This window comes from Centruroides vittatus, unplaced genomic scaffold (assembly GCF_030686945.1).
Source record: "Centruroides vittatus isolate TY-2023 unplaced genomic scaffold, ASM3068694v2 contig_1033, whole genome shotgun sequence".
Taxonomy (NCBI): Eukaryota; Metazoa; Arthropoda; class Arachnida; order Scorpiones; family Buthidae; genus Centruroides; species Centruroides vittatus.
Window position 1 is genome coordinate 2,336,553 of NW_027120671.1, and position 15,240 is coordinate 2,351,792.

A 15,240-nucleotide genomic window follows, 5' to 3' on the forward strand; every position below is an offset into this window, starting at 1 on the left:
AATAAAGAATATACTGAAAAAATGCAGTGTTTGATAAATCAATATGGATCATATGAAATATTAAGTGCAGTTAAAGTAAATTATTGTAAAGTATAGTTTTTATTAATAAGAATTTTATTATTTTTATAATATAATATACTTAAATAAATATATTAGAAAATTGTTATGATATATATTGTTATTTAATTGCACATTAACGGAAAGAAAACAATAAATGAAAATATGGCATACAATGGAGATTTGAGACAAGTTTATTTGGTTAGCAATTGTTTAATTAAAATTTTAATTTAATTTAAATTATATTCAGGTTGAAAAGAAAAAAATATATAAAATTTTAGAAATATATATAAGCAGATTTTGCATGATACATTTGCAAACAACAATATGAAAATAAGAATACAAACTAAATTTATATTAAATTTTTACTGTTTTTATAATAAATTTTTTCATTAGATCTACTCAGCATTAAGTCAACATCAACCCAAAATGAAAGGAACTTTTCTACTTTTGGTATTTTTGTCAAAAAAGGACCCGATTATCAAATAAATCATTAAACTGTTCCTGTACATTAAAAAGTTATCTTAATCAAAGGTTTTAGTAAATGTAGAAATGCAATTAAATGTTTGAAAAAGTAGATGAGGTTGAATAGGATAGTAGATTAAATAGAAGAGTAGAGCAGATGATAGCGAGAAAAGATGTACGAATGTGCTTTGTCTCTGTTATGTATCCATAAAATAATTTTTAATTCAAATCAAATATTGTTTGTAATTACTTTTGCTAACCAGTATTAGAGAATTTGACAGAGGAACATTTCGGATTGAACTGACATCTTTCGCGAATAGTTGTCAAAGTTTACGCAACCCGCAAATTCTGTTATACCACCCCAAATTGGGGTAGTAAATATGGAACAAAATTTGGACGAGTCGAAAATCCTAAGAAATATTTTGGCGGAATTCTGTGACGGATATGTCAAGCCCCATCTCACAGCACCCAGTCGCACTATTGTTGGCCGGCTTTGACTTTAAAACAAAAATTCATCTGGTATAATATACTTACTATAGAAACTTTTTCGAATAAAATTATGTACTGTATTTGCTAATATTGAAAATAGCATGTACAATACATAGTTAAACATGGATGCTTTAAGTCAAAACAACATTCGAAACATTGACCAAAGAATTCTAGTGAAGTCAACATAATTTTCATTTTGTTCATTTTACGTTTCTTTTCGTAGAAACCATTTTTTAATAACATAAATTTCGAATTGTGAGAGATAAAATATTTTACATTATTTTCAATATTAACTTTTAAAGGAATAAATTAAAAACAATACATTGTGGCAACTAACGTATTTATCAGTAAGATTCTTTTATGATGAAGAAATAAAAAACAACATATTCATTCGATGTTGAAACATTCATTTTTGACAATAACTAATAATTCTTTCTTAAATAGTGTCGTATAATGTTTCAGTACTGTTTACAATTTATTCTTAAGACAAAATTTTCTTTATTTATTATATTCATAAGAGTATTAAAGGAAAAATAGATAACATGAAAACAATTATGAGTAATAAAATAAAAGTCATTTAAACAATTCGATATTTAAGTCAAATAATGCTAATAAATGCATTTTTTCGTGATGTGAAACTTGAATTGTTTGAATTAAACGAATCTATTATAAAAATAAAATGTATTTTTTTTATTTTAAAATTTACATTACGAAATTTGTTTTATAAACCTTAATACATATATATAGGACTACGCGTATGCCTGTCTATAAGCTGTGGACAATCTTAAATGAAGAATATGAGCAGCCCTTACAGTTTGTCTAAAGTTAAAATTAAAAACGCTTCGAATTCTGTCAAAAAGAAGAGATATGTAACTATATCTGTAATATTTTCAGTAATAATTATATTAACGCAGACAATACCGATGGTCGCTGCGACTGAAAAAACAAATCAAACTGGTAAGTTATCAATTAGATTCATATTTTAATGACAGAAAAGGGATAAAAGGAATGCACTTTCTTTTTCACAGAAACTTTAAATCATGAATTGTATTTTTGGTTAATATATTAAATAGTTTTAATAATAATAATAATGAAGAATAATATTTCATAATTAAGAATCTTCCGATATTTTCTATCACTCCTGATTACAATGAAAATTTCATTTCAAGCAATGTGGGACAGCTTATTACCTTATTGTCTATTGCTTGTCAAATTTACCTGATATATAGACCAACAGTATAATTATCTCCTATCTACGTCTTTGCAGTAATAATTTTAAATAATCGATATGGTTTATTCCTATTTAGTTCCATTGTCCATGATCCATAAGAATAGTACACTACGATATTTATAAAGCATTATTATCTTATACACTATTTTGAAAAAGAAATCAAAATCAAAAAGTAAATATCATATTAAATTGCAAGTCCAAATTTGTAAAGATATTTTACTAAAATTTAAGACAATGTTTTAATATTAGGAATATAATTTAATATTACAATTTTTAAATATTTAATAGAAATCTGTTTAATAAAATTAGAAAATGACGTTTAATTATTATCTGGTTCCTGCTCTTAAAAGTTCAAATATTTTGTATTCTTCTTTGTCTTGAAGATTGTGATTGAAGAATACACTAATCTATTTTGATTAAATATTTCTTGCTTCCTATTGTAATTGTTGTTGATATTTCAGGCAATTTTTATATAATTTAGAATATACGTTTCCTTAATTCTTAGAGGTAAAAGAGTGGTTAACGTTCTAGTAGTATATTGTTTATACATAGACAACATTCTCTTCAAATGTGTTACGTACGAGGAAAGAAGCATTTTAATCAAATAGCTTACTTCATTGCGAAACTAAATAATTCGTATTGTGATTGGCCAATTCTTTTCTTAATTCTCAGTAATTCATCTACTAAAAATTATCGGAGTTTGTTCACTTTGATATTGTATAAGTAACGGAATATTTAATATTCCGAAAAAAATACATTTACTATAGGAAAGATATTTCACCAATTATCATAGATGACATGTCTAAAGCACTTCCATTTCGACATTTTTTACTTGTAGTTTATTTAAATCACAAAAGGTTATTGAAGTTATTTATTTTTATAAACCAAAAGTCATGTCATATATATTTATTATGGGAGGGCCTCTGAAATACAGTTTTTCAACTATAAAAGTTTTCTCTTAAGCAATTCAAAGGATGTAATATTGATTTTATAGGGTTTTCTGGGTGTTTTGTTTTATAAATTTATTTTTTGTAAAACTTGTCAATGAAAATAAGAAATTTTTAATATATTAAATATTTTATAGCTACGTAATAATTAATTTTTTTATCTATTAAGTTTTTCACGTGATCATTTAGAAAAGTAATTAAGTAAGGAGTACTCAGTTATGTTAATTATTTCTATTAAAATCTTTTATTACTTATTTTGGGTGTACTATAGAGTACTCCCTATGGAATTTCAGGACTTTGATTATATATTTGAACTCAGAGGACCGAGACGAGTTCAACGGTACCCTATTTTTGGACCGGAGACGAAAAATAAAAAAGTTATCACAATTTTTAAGTTACCATACTTTTTTAATGCTCTCATGCAGACGGCACCGTAGTTGCTAGTATTGCCATCTTGCGGTAAAGTCTGCAAACCGTGACGTCGGACTACGGTCATCTCACGGAGCGTTAAACACGCGATACGAGAGCGGAGAGAGTGGCCCGACTGACCTCTCGTACGGGCGCCACCACACGCCGCCATGTGCTAAACTAGTGATCGATAGTTCTTGAACAAAGTAAAAAAGGGGGGAAAAGTCTACTAAAGGCAATTTTAACGGCAAGCATGCGACTCCCGATCGCGATAGCGAGGCCGACTTAGCGGAGAGCGACGCAACTCCCTATCATCGCGCGATCGCCGGAAAAAGTATGATAACGTTTTTATTTTTCGTCTCCGGTCCAAAAATAGGGTACCGTTGAACTCGTTTCGGTCCCCTGAGTTCAAATATATATACAAAGTCCTGAAATTCCATAGGGAGTAATCTATAGTATACCCCTTATTTTACAGCTATATATTACATGTACAATGCTTATACATTTGTATATTTTCAGTCTTTTACACTAACACGTTTATTTCCTTAGAAGAAATATTAGATTTAAAACAGAATATTTTGTAACCTATCTCTAAAATTGCAGTATCGGTGGAAAGTAACTAGCATTATGATATTGCTATAATTACTACATTTGTAACGCGAAGATGATAAAATTTATTTGACACGTACTGTAACTTATTACATGGAAATATGGATGCATACCTTAAAATTTAACGTAGGCATCGATGCATCACTATCTACAGGTACTGTACATATTCCACGGATCGTTATATGGATAGATGTCCTCTGCTCTGTGCCTTCCGCAACCGAACCAGTGGTCATTTTAGCTTCGAATGACAATTCTGGATTGTTTCCGAACGGATTATGAAATGTCGTCCCTTTACCGTACGCCACTGTCTCTGCACAGTAAGCAATGATTTCTCCGCCTCAGAGAATGCGGCAATCTGCGCGCGCTCCTAAAACAGACATGCGGTAGGCCATACATTTTGCCATTGCGCGTGCAGCCTCTTTCTCTTATTGTCTACAGCAGCGATACAAAAAATGTAAAAAGGAATTCAGTGTTGTACGTGATCTCATAAAGTTTATTATTATTGTCTTACTATTACAGAAATTGTAGTGATTTATTTATGTCTGGTTAATTTTCACCTACTCTTTAGATCAGTGGTTCCCAACCTTTTTTTAATCGCGACCCTTTTTAGTTTTTTAAAAATGTTCGCGAACCCCCTTTCGCATCCGTCATATTTGATCAATAAAACAAAAAATAAAAGGTTTGACAAAATATATTTTAGGACTTAACAATAGTGATGATATTTTTTATTAAGTATTAATTATCAATTTGATGGTTGAGCTTCCATCTGCTTAACTTCGGACTATAGAGCTAATGGAAGGAACAACGAAACTAGATTGAGGCGCCTCTAGCGGCGACGCCGAGTAACAGAATCGGGGCTACAAAGCACCACTAAAAGTATGCCGCGCGAAATGGCCTTGTTAACGGAGGTGTCAACTATACCCGGCTAGTTTGCCAAGTCGAATTTCACCAGGCATAAAAAGAGGTGCGGGCACCAGCTGCCCACTGATTACGTCGCATATCTCGCGTGTTGCCAAGCATAAATAAATTATTAACGCGTTCAGCCCTTAGCCCGAGATATCTCGGGCAAGTTGTATAGCGTTACAAAAAATGGGGTCCTTTAGGACCCCTAAAAAAATTTTTTTTTTTTTTTGATTTTTCGGATGTTTTCTGTCTCCAAATTTTTTGAAAAATTTTTACCCGCGCGAAAAAATTTTATTGCGAGTTTAATTAACCTTTAATGACACGCAATTAACGCTTAATGGTTTTTTTATGGGATTTTTTTATAAAACTTTATTCATCTTTCTAAAGTTCTATTGCGTCGATTTTACTTCGGTAAAGTTATTTAAAGCTATTTTCTGATGTCAAAAACAGCATCCAATAGTTTTTTAATTTTTTTAATTAATAGATTTTATTATATATACGTTTAATTAAGTCGGGGGGGTCGGAAATTTCAATTAAAATCGTAATTTTAAAAAAATATTTAGAAATATACCGCCATCTAGTATTCACCCTACTTTTTACCCTTCTCCTCCCGAGAGTTTCATGAGAATGTCCCGCGAAAGACGACACCAGCTGTTCTCAAGGTCATCCAGCTGTGTAAACAATGACACATCGGTGTCAAGTTTCGCGCTAAGGCGAGACAAAGGAAATTATACTTTGAAGCTTTTTCTTCAAAATTAACACATTTCTATAATTTTTTTTTCGTTTTTATGTTTAACTACATTAAAATTAAAAAGTATTTAATTCGCCGGAGTCCCAAGGAGTTAACATTAAGGCGATCCCCAAAAAAGCTAAAGCGACCCCCTTGCGGGTCGCGACCCACCGGTTGGGAACCGTTGCTTTAGATGAATTATTTACTCTAAACAATCCTATTCAATAATTTCATTACGTATTATTTAATAAAATCATATTTCATTTATACTGTTATAAAGATAACTAATTTTAAGCTCTCGTATTATCTCTTTGAGATTACAGCAGTGGCGTGCCGTCATTGGAAGCGATGGAAGCGCTGCTTCCACCTTCCAATGACCTTCCCTTGTATTTTATAAAATATAAATTTTCATATTTTAACGTACTTTGAATTAATTAAAATTAATATTTTATTATAACTGCATTATGTATCTTTTACAAATTTCTATACTACATGTGAAAAAAACGATAAGATCGCTATTGTATATTCGAATATGTGGCGGAAGGAGTGTCGAAACCGGGTCAGTTTCTAATCAGCCAGATTATATAGGCATTGGCACATGCGGTTTACAGAGCACCCGGTTTAGCTAATAGAAGCAACACACGCATAAAGCATCCAATTTTATATCCCGGACCGATTCTGAGCTGTTAGCCGCCTGCCTGCTAGATATTCCGCCCTCGCTCGATTATGTAAATCATGAGTAGACTAGATCAACGGCGGGCAACCCCCGGCCCGCGGGCCAGCTACGGCTCGCGAAAAGTTTTTATCCGGCCCGCGAGATCTTTAATAGATTATTAAATTGGAACCAATTCTTTGTAATTTTCGAAAACGATAAGAGAAATAAATGTAGTAATTAACTTTTTATTTATTTATTTCATATTTGCAGACTAAAAAAATTACAAGTCACAAGAAGGCGTCAATTAACTACTACGGCTTGCGGAAAAAACGTAAAATTTATTCTGGCCCATGTTATAAAAAAGGTTGCCCACCCTAGACTAGATTTATAACTTAACCCAACCGATAGGAGTTTACTGGCATGTTTTTATGATAGTTCTGTATAGTTGACAGGAGTTTTAAAAAAATCCATTAAAATATTTGATATATTTATTCTGCTCTCCCATCTTATATTACTTACGGATTTCAATGTTAAACCAGTGATATTACGATTATAGTATGTCCCATCTGTAAGGGAATGCAGAAAAAACGTGTACAATACTTGTACAATGTTAAAAAATTAACTGTTACTTTGGCAGCATCATTTACAACCAAATTTAATGAATGAGACGTACAAGGTACAAAAAAAGCTCTAGAATTTATTTTCATTGAATTTACGATTTATGTATCCGTTGTCATAAAAATTTGTCTTTCCAATGTTTTCCCAAGACTAAAGATATTCAAGTACAAAGTAACTGGTTTCGACTTATTTCTACTAAGAACTAGTTAAAAAATTAAGAGATTAGGGAATGGGGACATAAATAAAACCCTGCCGAAAGAGCCAGAATTTTACTTAAACAAAAGCTTAACCGAACCAATCACTAGCTCAGTACAGTGGGGAACTAATTTCCGTGTACACCCGGTATTAAAACTAATTAGTTATAAAACAAATGACTATTAAGTTTAACATATTTAGATTTTTACAGCTATGGTGAGAAACGTTTAAAATTTACAACAGCCCTGTGGCGTCCTTTGAGATATACTAATGATGCGACAAAAGAGGCATTTGACATTGACCGGTATCGGCACCCTCGGGATTTGGCAACCTGCGTGCATGCACGGCCGCACACCTACCAGGACGTCTCTGATTCCATTCATTAGCCACTCGTAGGGAGCTATTTCACTAAGTGGATTGTTTTAAGATGTAAAAAGTAAAGAATATTTTGTTATTTTTATGTATACGTTTCTTCACAAAGTTTTATTTAATTATAAGTTTCTTTAAAAGTATATTCATACAATTGAAGAATTTTTTGTACTAGGCATGTATATTCATCACAAATTTTGTTTTACCAAGTAAGTTTTTTTTTATAATTTTAATTTTAGCCCTTATATCGTGACTAGTGGTAAAAAATTTATTTTAAAAAAGTTTTGGCTCAAGACCATATAATAAAAAAGAAAACATTATTAATTAAAAGAGAAAGACCAATGCCTAAATTAAATATAAATACGTCGACAAAAAAATTTCGACATTTTGACGATAAAATTTATGACGATTGACGATTTTTTCGTAAAATTGAAGCAATTTGGAAATCAAAGCGAAATAGAATTTAGACAATATAAAATAAATATTGAAAATCATAACAAGATAATTACGATTAATAGATATATCTAAATTAATAGATGTTATATGTTTTTTCTCAAAGCAAGAATTGGCATTTAGAGGGCATAGGGAATTTATTGAATCTAATAAGAAAGTTCAATATAATTACCTCTGTTATTTATTAAGTACGTCAGATAATCTATTAAAAATACATTTAAAGAAGTATACTGTTTGTACTGGCTTATCGAACAAACGAATACGAACGGGCCCTGACGTGCAATTAATTGATTGCCCCTAATTAATTGATTGCCTGTAAGTCGTCTTCTTACAGAAACACAGCTTCCCTATCATCAAATGTCACGGCACGCCACTGGATTACAGAATGTTTTTTAATTATTCTTATTATTTCTTTCGTTCCGCTTTTAGACTCTCGAAATATAAAAAACGAAACTGTGGATCCTTGTGAAGACTTTTACGAATTTTCATGCGGAAAATTCGCCTCTTTCAAAAAAAATGTAACACACACATCATACTTAGATGATAATTTTGAAGATTTCTGTGATAAACTAATCGGTAAGTAAAAGCTGTTTCTATTCATAAATAAATATGAAATTACATTAAAGATTATTTATTGCAGAAATCATAAATGAGACCAGGAAATCTGAAAATTTAACGGAACCACTAAAAAATTTCTTCAGTTTTTACGACAGTATTCAAAATTACGGTAATTAATTTATCCTAGTAAATCTGATATTTATATTAAAAATTAGTTAACTGCGTGTAAATCTTAGCAAACTTTATTTATTGTTTCCGTATCGCAACGAGATACTCGGGCGATCTGTCGAGAGGAAATGACTGCCGGAAGACTTTCTATGGAAAATGGGCCCCTATTTATAAGTTAAAATCGTGAAGAACATCCAAAAAACATCACATTTCTAGCCCTTTACTAAGGTGCGAACTCACGACCAATTACCAATTTTTAATGGTTTTTTCCAGTTGGCCACTAGAGGGAAACTTTTCTGTATTAAAACTTATCATTGATTATCAAGTTTAAATTATGACTATTACAATGCCTATATTCAGCTCTAGGTTGTATATGTTTATTTTCTGTAAACCTTTATATGCCCCACTCATTACATTGGCACAGTCATATCCCTATTCGTACCATTTTTTAAGGAATATTCGTTTCTCTTAATACGTTCAACACTTCATTTTTCATTCCTTTTGTTGAATGGTCATCTAGCTTTAAAAATCCCAAAAATGTTTTTTTTATTGCAAAATGTATTGGTTTTAAATTATCATAACGAACAATGTGAACATTTCTCATCATAATACTTAATCAGTCTGTTTTGGAAATGTCTTGAGTAGTGTCTAACATTACGGAGTAAAATGGTGCCGTATTAATCATATGTACTAATTTTTTCAATAATTTTTGTCCCAAACAGTGTATTATTTCATTTTATATTGTGGACTTAGATACCTTATTGAATCAGACGGCATATCTATTATTTATTTCACTACTGGATCATAATTGCAAGTAATTAAACCTGATATAAAAAATTTCCATTGTAGTTATTCGAAAATTCTTCCCGATGGCCACGAAAAGCTAATGAATTTTTTGAAAGTATTAAAATTGTACGGAATAAGCGTTATAGTACCATTTTCCAGCAACACACTCTGTATCGAGTATCTTCTTCCCTGACTTTATCAATAGTTTCAATGGTTTTCCATAATTCTAGAATAGCATATGCACCAATATATTCTTGGGCAACACTATGTTTTTCTGTTCTAGAGGATAAACTTCTCCAATCCCATACACTAGTACTCCACTGAGTCGAAACATTTGAAAAAAGTCAAAATGGATGACAATATGCCGCTAACTCTATGCCAACTACTTGAATAACAACCATGCACGAGGAACCGGACCATATTTTGTGGTGAAAAATTAACTAAAACTTCTATTGTTTGATTCGAATCCTTGAAAAATAAGCTCTTCGGTTTATGGTAATTCATTATCAATAAAATCTTTTTCTTGTCAGACATGCTTTTATTTAAATAGGTAAGACAAAATTACGTCATTGTTATCAATCGCATTGTCTTTATTGTTTTCTGAACTTTTATTTTGTGGAACTTCTGTATTAGATTTAGGCTGGTCAATTAATTCCGAAAATGAAGTTTTTGCATAATTACTCGGGTGAAATTGGAACGAGTCTACTTTCTTTTCATCTGATTTTTCTTGTTAAAATATTAACGAAGCTGTCATTCTTAAGAATCTTTTGTAATAATTCGTTCTTCTTTTTCTGAGCTCCACTTATGCTTCTCTTTTCATCCATTTAAAAAAAATTAGCTAAATTAAAATACTAAGAACGTGTTAAGATAAATTATATAATGTAATGGAAGATAGTCTTTTCAATTTCTATGGAGAGAGCTTACGCCATACAACGACGTCAATTGAAGTGATGCCAACCCGACGCAAACGGGCCACGCCCAAGTACCCCCTAATTTCAAATATTTACGTCTGAAACAACACTAATTTAATTAACAAACTTTTGTAATTAAAGTCGATAAAAATAGGCTTCGAAACCTCCAATAGGTCCTCCATTAGCTTCCTTTCTCCATGGGTGTAGCAACGTTCCCGTTTATGCTTATTTGCCGAACTTTGTTTTGATCATGAGTGAATTACAAATTTGTTTCTGCTAGTATTTTTATGCATTATTATCTATCTAGACTGTGTTGCTGATATTATGTACTTTTTCTCAGTTTACTTCTCCAAAGCCAGGGCCACCACACTCGTGGGCCCTTCCGCATGGCAGACCCATGCTATGCAGTCGCTACGCCACTGTGTCAGAGTCAATCAAACTAGAATACTCATTAATCGTACACTTAATTCATTTACTCCTCTTAATGTCACCGAAGTGATTGCAATAAACGGATACTATTTCATTATATTAATGAAATACATAATAAATTGATTATTTTATCAATTTTAGAATATAATGAAACTAACGCAATTGAGTGGATCATAAATTATTTTAATGAAAACTTGGGAGGATGTCCAGAATTAGATGAAAATTGGAACGAGTCTACTTATAATTTAGAAGAAAATTTCGCAAAATTTATTAAATTATCTGAAGACCCTTTGATTTCGGTTCAACCAGACATCAGAAACACAGAAAAAAATATAATTACTGTAAGCTTGTGTTATAACTTTATTAATTACAAGTAGTGTAATTCCAATAAATAAATCATATCTACCTATTTGCAGATTTTGGTTCCAATTTTACCAATAGAATATCAAATTAAAACAAATTATTTCGATTCTAATGGATGTATAAATACTAGTTCTTCGCTAACATATGTAAGTATTTAAATTAATTACTAAAATCATTACAATTTCACTATTATTATATATTACTAAACAAATTTGTCTATTCGAGAAAAATTACATAAGGAACAAAGAACCTGATTTTATGACTGTTGAGGAACTACAGAAATTTATTCCTGAAGTATTTACTTTCTTTTTGCAGTTTTTTTAAAGTAGTATTGGAAAATGATGATTAAATTACTTGCATGAATTTTAGATTAATTGGGAGAAATTATTCGATTACATTTTTGAAGATGTCGATTTACCTGAAGCATCAACAATATTTTCTCAGACAGAAATAATGATATCGGACAAAAATAAGTTGTTAGAGTTTTTCAAGGTGAATAAGACGGAAAGTTTTAAAAGGTAAACCAAATGAATAAATTTTAAAATTTTGTCTTTACGTCTCATGCAAGTACAGTTTTAAAGCTAACTAGAAAGCATTTTACAGTGTTTTAGCCAATTATTTCTGCAAATCTTTCTCTGAGTCGACCTTTATTAACACTAATATCACATCGTCTTCGGATATTCCTGACATAATTGGACAATACACTTATTTCCTGGATTATATATATTACCAACATGTGAAATATGATGTAAGTACACTTTTATGAATTATTTTTTTCAATTTGAACGAAACATATAAAAATAAAAAAGTTATTAATTTTCTTTATTCAATTTATACATAAAATATATTCTTTTAATACCTATTAACTAAATGCTTCTCTCTTTGCGGGCGATTCTCGTCTGCGAAAACTTGGCGTTTAAATGTGGGTATGTAGAGGCACTGGGGGTAGGAATAAAATTTGTTTAGCGGAGTTTTTATAATTGGTCCGGTTTTCTTATTCTTCCATATTTAGTGATTCGTAAGTGAGTTAATTTATATGGAGTCTCTTTATTTTCTTACATGACCAAAGAGTTGGTCCTCTTGGCATCCTTCTTACCTAATTTTAGTGCATTCCCAATCGGAGGTGTACTACTTCTACCGCTGTCTATTTCATTTACTTTTTGTGAAACTTCGGAAATGGGTCTAGAATTTGTGCAAAAAAAGGAAAAAGAATTTTTTTTCTCATTGTTTTGGAATAGAAGCCAATAATAATAATAATTATTATTGTAAATTTATGTTGAAAAAAACCATCAACAAGAAAAAAGGGGAAAACGAAAAATGAATGTTTTATGTCCATAAAAGGGCGTGTCTGTAGAGATTTCCAAGAAAGTCAGACTTCTCAGGTTAAAACAATGGATGAATTTGAGTACTTAGATCGAACATCTTCGATAGGAATCGAATTGTCCGTCGATGTTGACTCATCCAACGACCTGGGTTCCGATCTCGTTACAATTCGTAACGAAGGGGGTGACCAATTGGAGAGCGGAGGCAAGTCGGCATCGACCTATCGGAATGTTCGATCTGGGATTCAAAGAAAAGTTATAAAAACCCTAAGAAAAAGGGGATAAGACGTTCTCGCAGTCATTAGTTCTTGATTCGTAGTGCTCCTCTCCTGGATTATTGCTGCTGTGATTCAACAAGGAAAGTTTGTTCGACGTCCAGGAACTGGCTTCGTTCTCCCGTCCCGTCAAGTTTCGCCCACGTACTGTACACCCAGTTGCCGGAAGTCATCTCTTCAAGTTGTCTGTCCATATTACCTTCGCCGGAAGAGAAACGATCGTCGGAACATTTGAACTTTTTGTACAGACTGGTTTCCCATATTTGGATAGGCATTACGCCTTGTTATAAAAATAGTTGTAAGAAATTTTTATTTTATTAAACGGTTTAAGATGGAAAACCTGTCTCTGTAAAATTTTTCCACTCCCACACGGCAGTGCTGACCGCTCGATTGTCGTGACATCTTTTCACCCAATCGGCTAACCTTACATTATTTCCAATTTTGGAATATATCGCTCACAAACTTTTCATACTTCGATTGCATCCTTCAAAATTACTATAAAACAAGCAAGACAATGCAAACTGCATCCCCAGATATAACCATTCTAGATTTTATCCTATGGGATCACCTGAAAGCCCTGTGTATGATGCCTACCCAACAGTGTCGCTGATGTCAATGAACTGAATAAACGCAAACGAGAAGTCTGTAAAATGGTGGCACCTGAGAGCTACTGAACCCCCCACGCTCTACTGTCCACGTTTTGGTATTGGTGCTGATGATGAACGTATCGAACACGTTCTCTAACCAAATAAAGCTCATTTCATTTTATCAATTTCTGCAATGTTGTCTTTAGCCTTTGCAGTAAGAGATTATTTGCGTGTTATATTTTATGATAAATTATCTTAAATTAATTCCCTTTCGTTATCTCCGAACTGGAATAAACAGACACTAAATGAATACATTCCTGAAGTATTGAAAAGATTTCTTTTGCCTCTAGATAAAGGTTTAAGTACACACCGTGTATACAATTTTACATAGAAGTGATTAATTTTAGCGTATTTTACAGAGAAATATTATCTTTAATTTAGCAGTGTGTTATTCATTATAAATAATTCCACTTTGAATTAAATTAGAAAATGTTAAATTAAAAAATGTTAAATTAAAAAACATACTTAATATACCCACGCAAAATGTTAAATTACTTGCATTTTTACAAGTATTAATTAATTAAAATTAATTTAACAAAGTATGACTTCATACTTTTGATTTATGATTTATAATTATAAATAATCTAGTTTAAATTTCTAATTTCTTAGGAAAAACCAGATCTTGTTGAGAAAATTACTGATCATATTCATGAATTTATGTTAAATTCATTGAGCAATAAAACTTGGTTGGATGACGACAGGAAAACTCAAGTCAACGAAAAAGTAAGTTTTAGAAATAGACACACTTTCCTGTTTATTTATATATGTTACTGGTCAATCCCGATTTCAGGTCAAACTAGTTTGTCCCTGGGCCATACGGGTTTGTCCTACTCGTGTCAGGATATACTAATTTAGCCCAGGACAATCTAGTTTGTCCTAAATAATTTAGGCTTAACTAGTTTGACCGAACTGATTTATGTACTACAAATAGGTGCCAGTGTAAAAAAAAAATGATTCTGTGTAATTCAAATGCCACCACAGTACACCGTGTAAAAATAAATAAAAGATCAAGTATTTTATGTTACACTAAGAAGCACAAATAAGTTAAATACCTTTAAAACTGCATGGCTCATTAAAAAAAAAAATACAAACTGATAAGCACTGATTAGCTTATTTTTATTTTATAGTTTTGTACAAGTGTTCTGTCACTTCTAATCAATACCGTTTTTTATAATTAAGTAGACTATGTTTGAATAAATATTTTTCATGTAATTGATTTCCTTTTAATTTTATTTTAACCATTAATATACTTGAATAATAATTCTAAGTCAGTTCAATTAATTTAATATTTTGGTAAAAAGACACCAGTCCTACGACTGGTGTCTTTTTACGAAAAATATTAATTTAAATTACTGAATTTATTAAATATTCCTTTTGACAAGCTGTAAATGTTTGAATTTTCATATATTTTTAGATTAAAGAAATGATAATAACAACAGACTTTCCCGAATTTGTTAAAAACGAAGACTCATTTATGGAATATTATAAAAATGTGCGTATTGCAATGAATTTTAAGCACGCCATTATAAATTGTCAAATTGATGAGCTGTATTAGATAAGAGAGCAACTATATTGCTTTTTATTGATTTTGAAATTTTATGCTATTTATTAGTTTCCAAGTATGACATCGAATTTTGAAGAAAATTATTTAA

The 15,240-nt window shown here is 31.2% G+C and overlaps 1 protein-coding gene and 1 long non-coding RNA gene across 2 annotated transcripts; both read left to right on the forward strand.

Moving 5' to 3' along the window:
- The first annotated feature begins 1,761 nt into the window (after positions 1–1,761).
- On the forward strand, positions 1,762–11,866 carry LOC136968866 (neprilysin-2-like). Its single transcript, XM_067262921.1, has 7 exons — positions 1,762–1,968; positions 8,559–8,705; positions 8,770–8,856; positions 11,123–11,322; positions 11,398–11,490; positions 11,570–11,638; positions 11,714–11,866. The coding sequence occupies exons 1-7, from the start codon at positions 1,800–1,802 to the stop codon at positions 11,864–11,866; spliced, it is 918 nt and encodes a 305-aa protein (XP_067119022.1). The 5' UTR covers positions 1,762–1,799.
- Positions 11,867–11,945: 79 nt separating this feature from the next.
- Positions 11,946–15,080, forward strand: LOC136968753 (uncharacterized). The gene is made up of 3 exons (XR_010879697.1): positions 11,946–12,092; positions 14,198–14,311; positions 15,003–15,080. It is a non-coding gene; the product is annotated as an uncharacterized lncRNA (long non-coding RNA).
- Positions 15,081–15,240: the final 160 nt, after the last annotated feature.

Excerpts from the sequence above, each read along its gene's own strand:
- LOC136968866 (XM_067262921.1), top strand. The coding sequence starts at position 1,800 with ATGAAGAATATGAGCAGCCCTTACAGTTTGTCTAAAGTTAAAATTAAA. Across the intron at positions 11,323-11,397 it reads CAGAAAAAAATATAATTACT|ATTTTGGTTCCAATTTTACC; the intron begins GTAAGCTTGTGT and ends ACCTATTTGCAG. Across the intron at positions 11,639-11,713 it reads TACAGAAATTTATTCCTGAA|ATTAATTGGGAGAAATTATT; the intron begins GTATTTACTTTC and ends CATGAATTTTAG.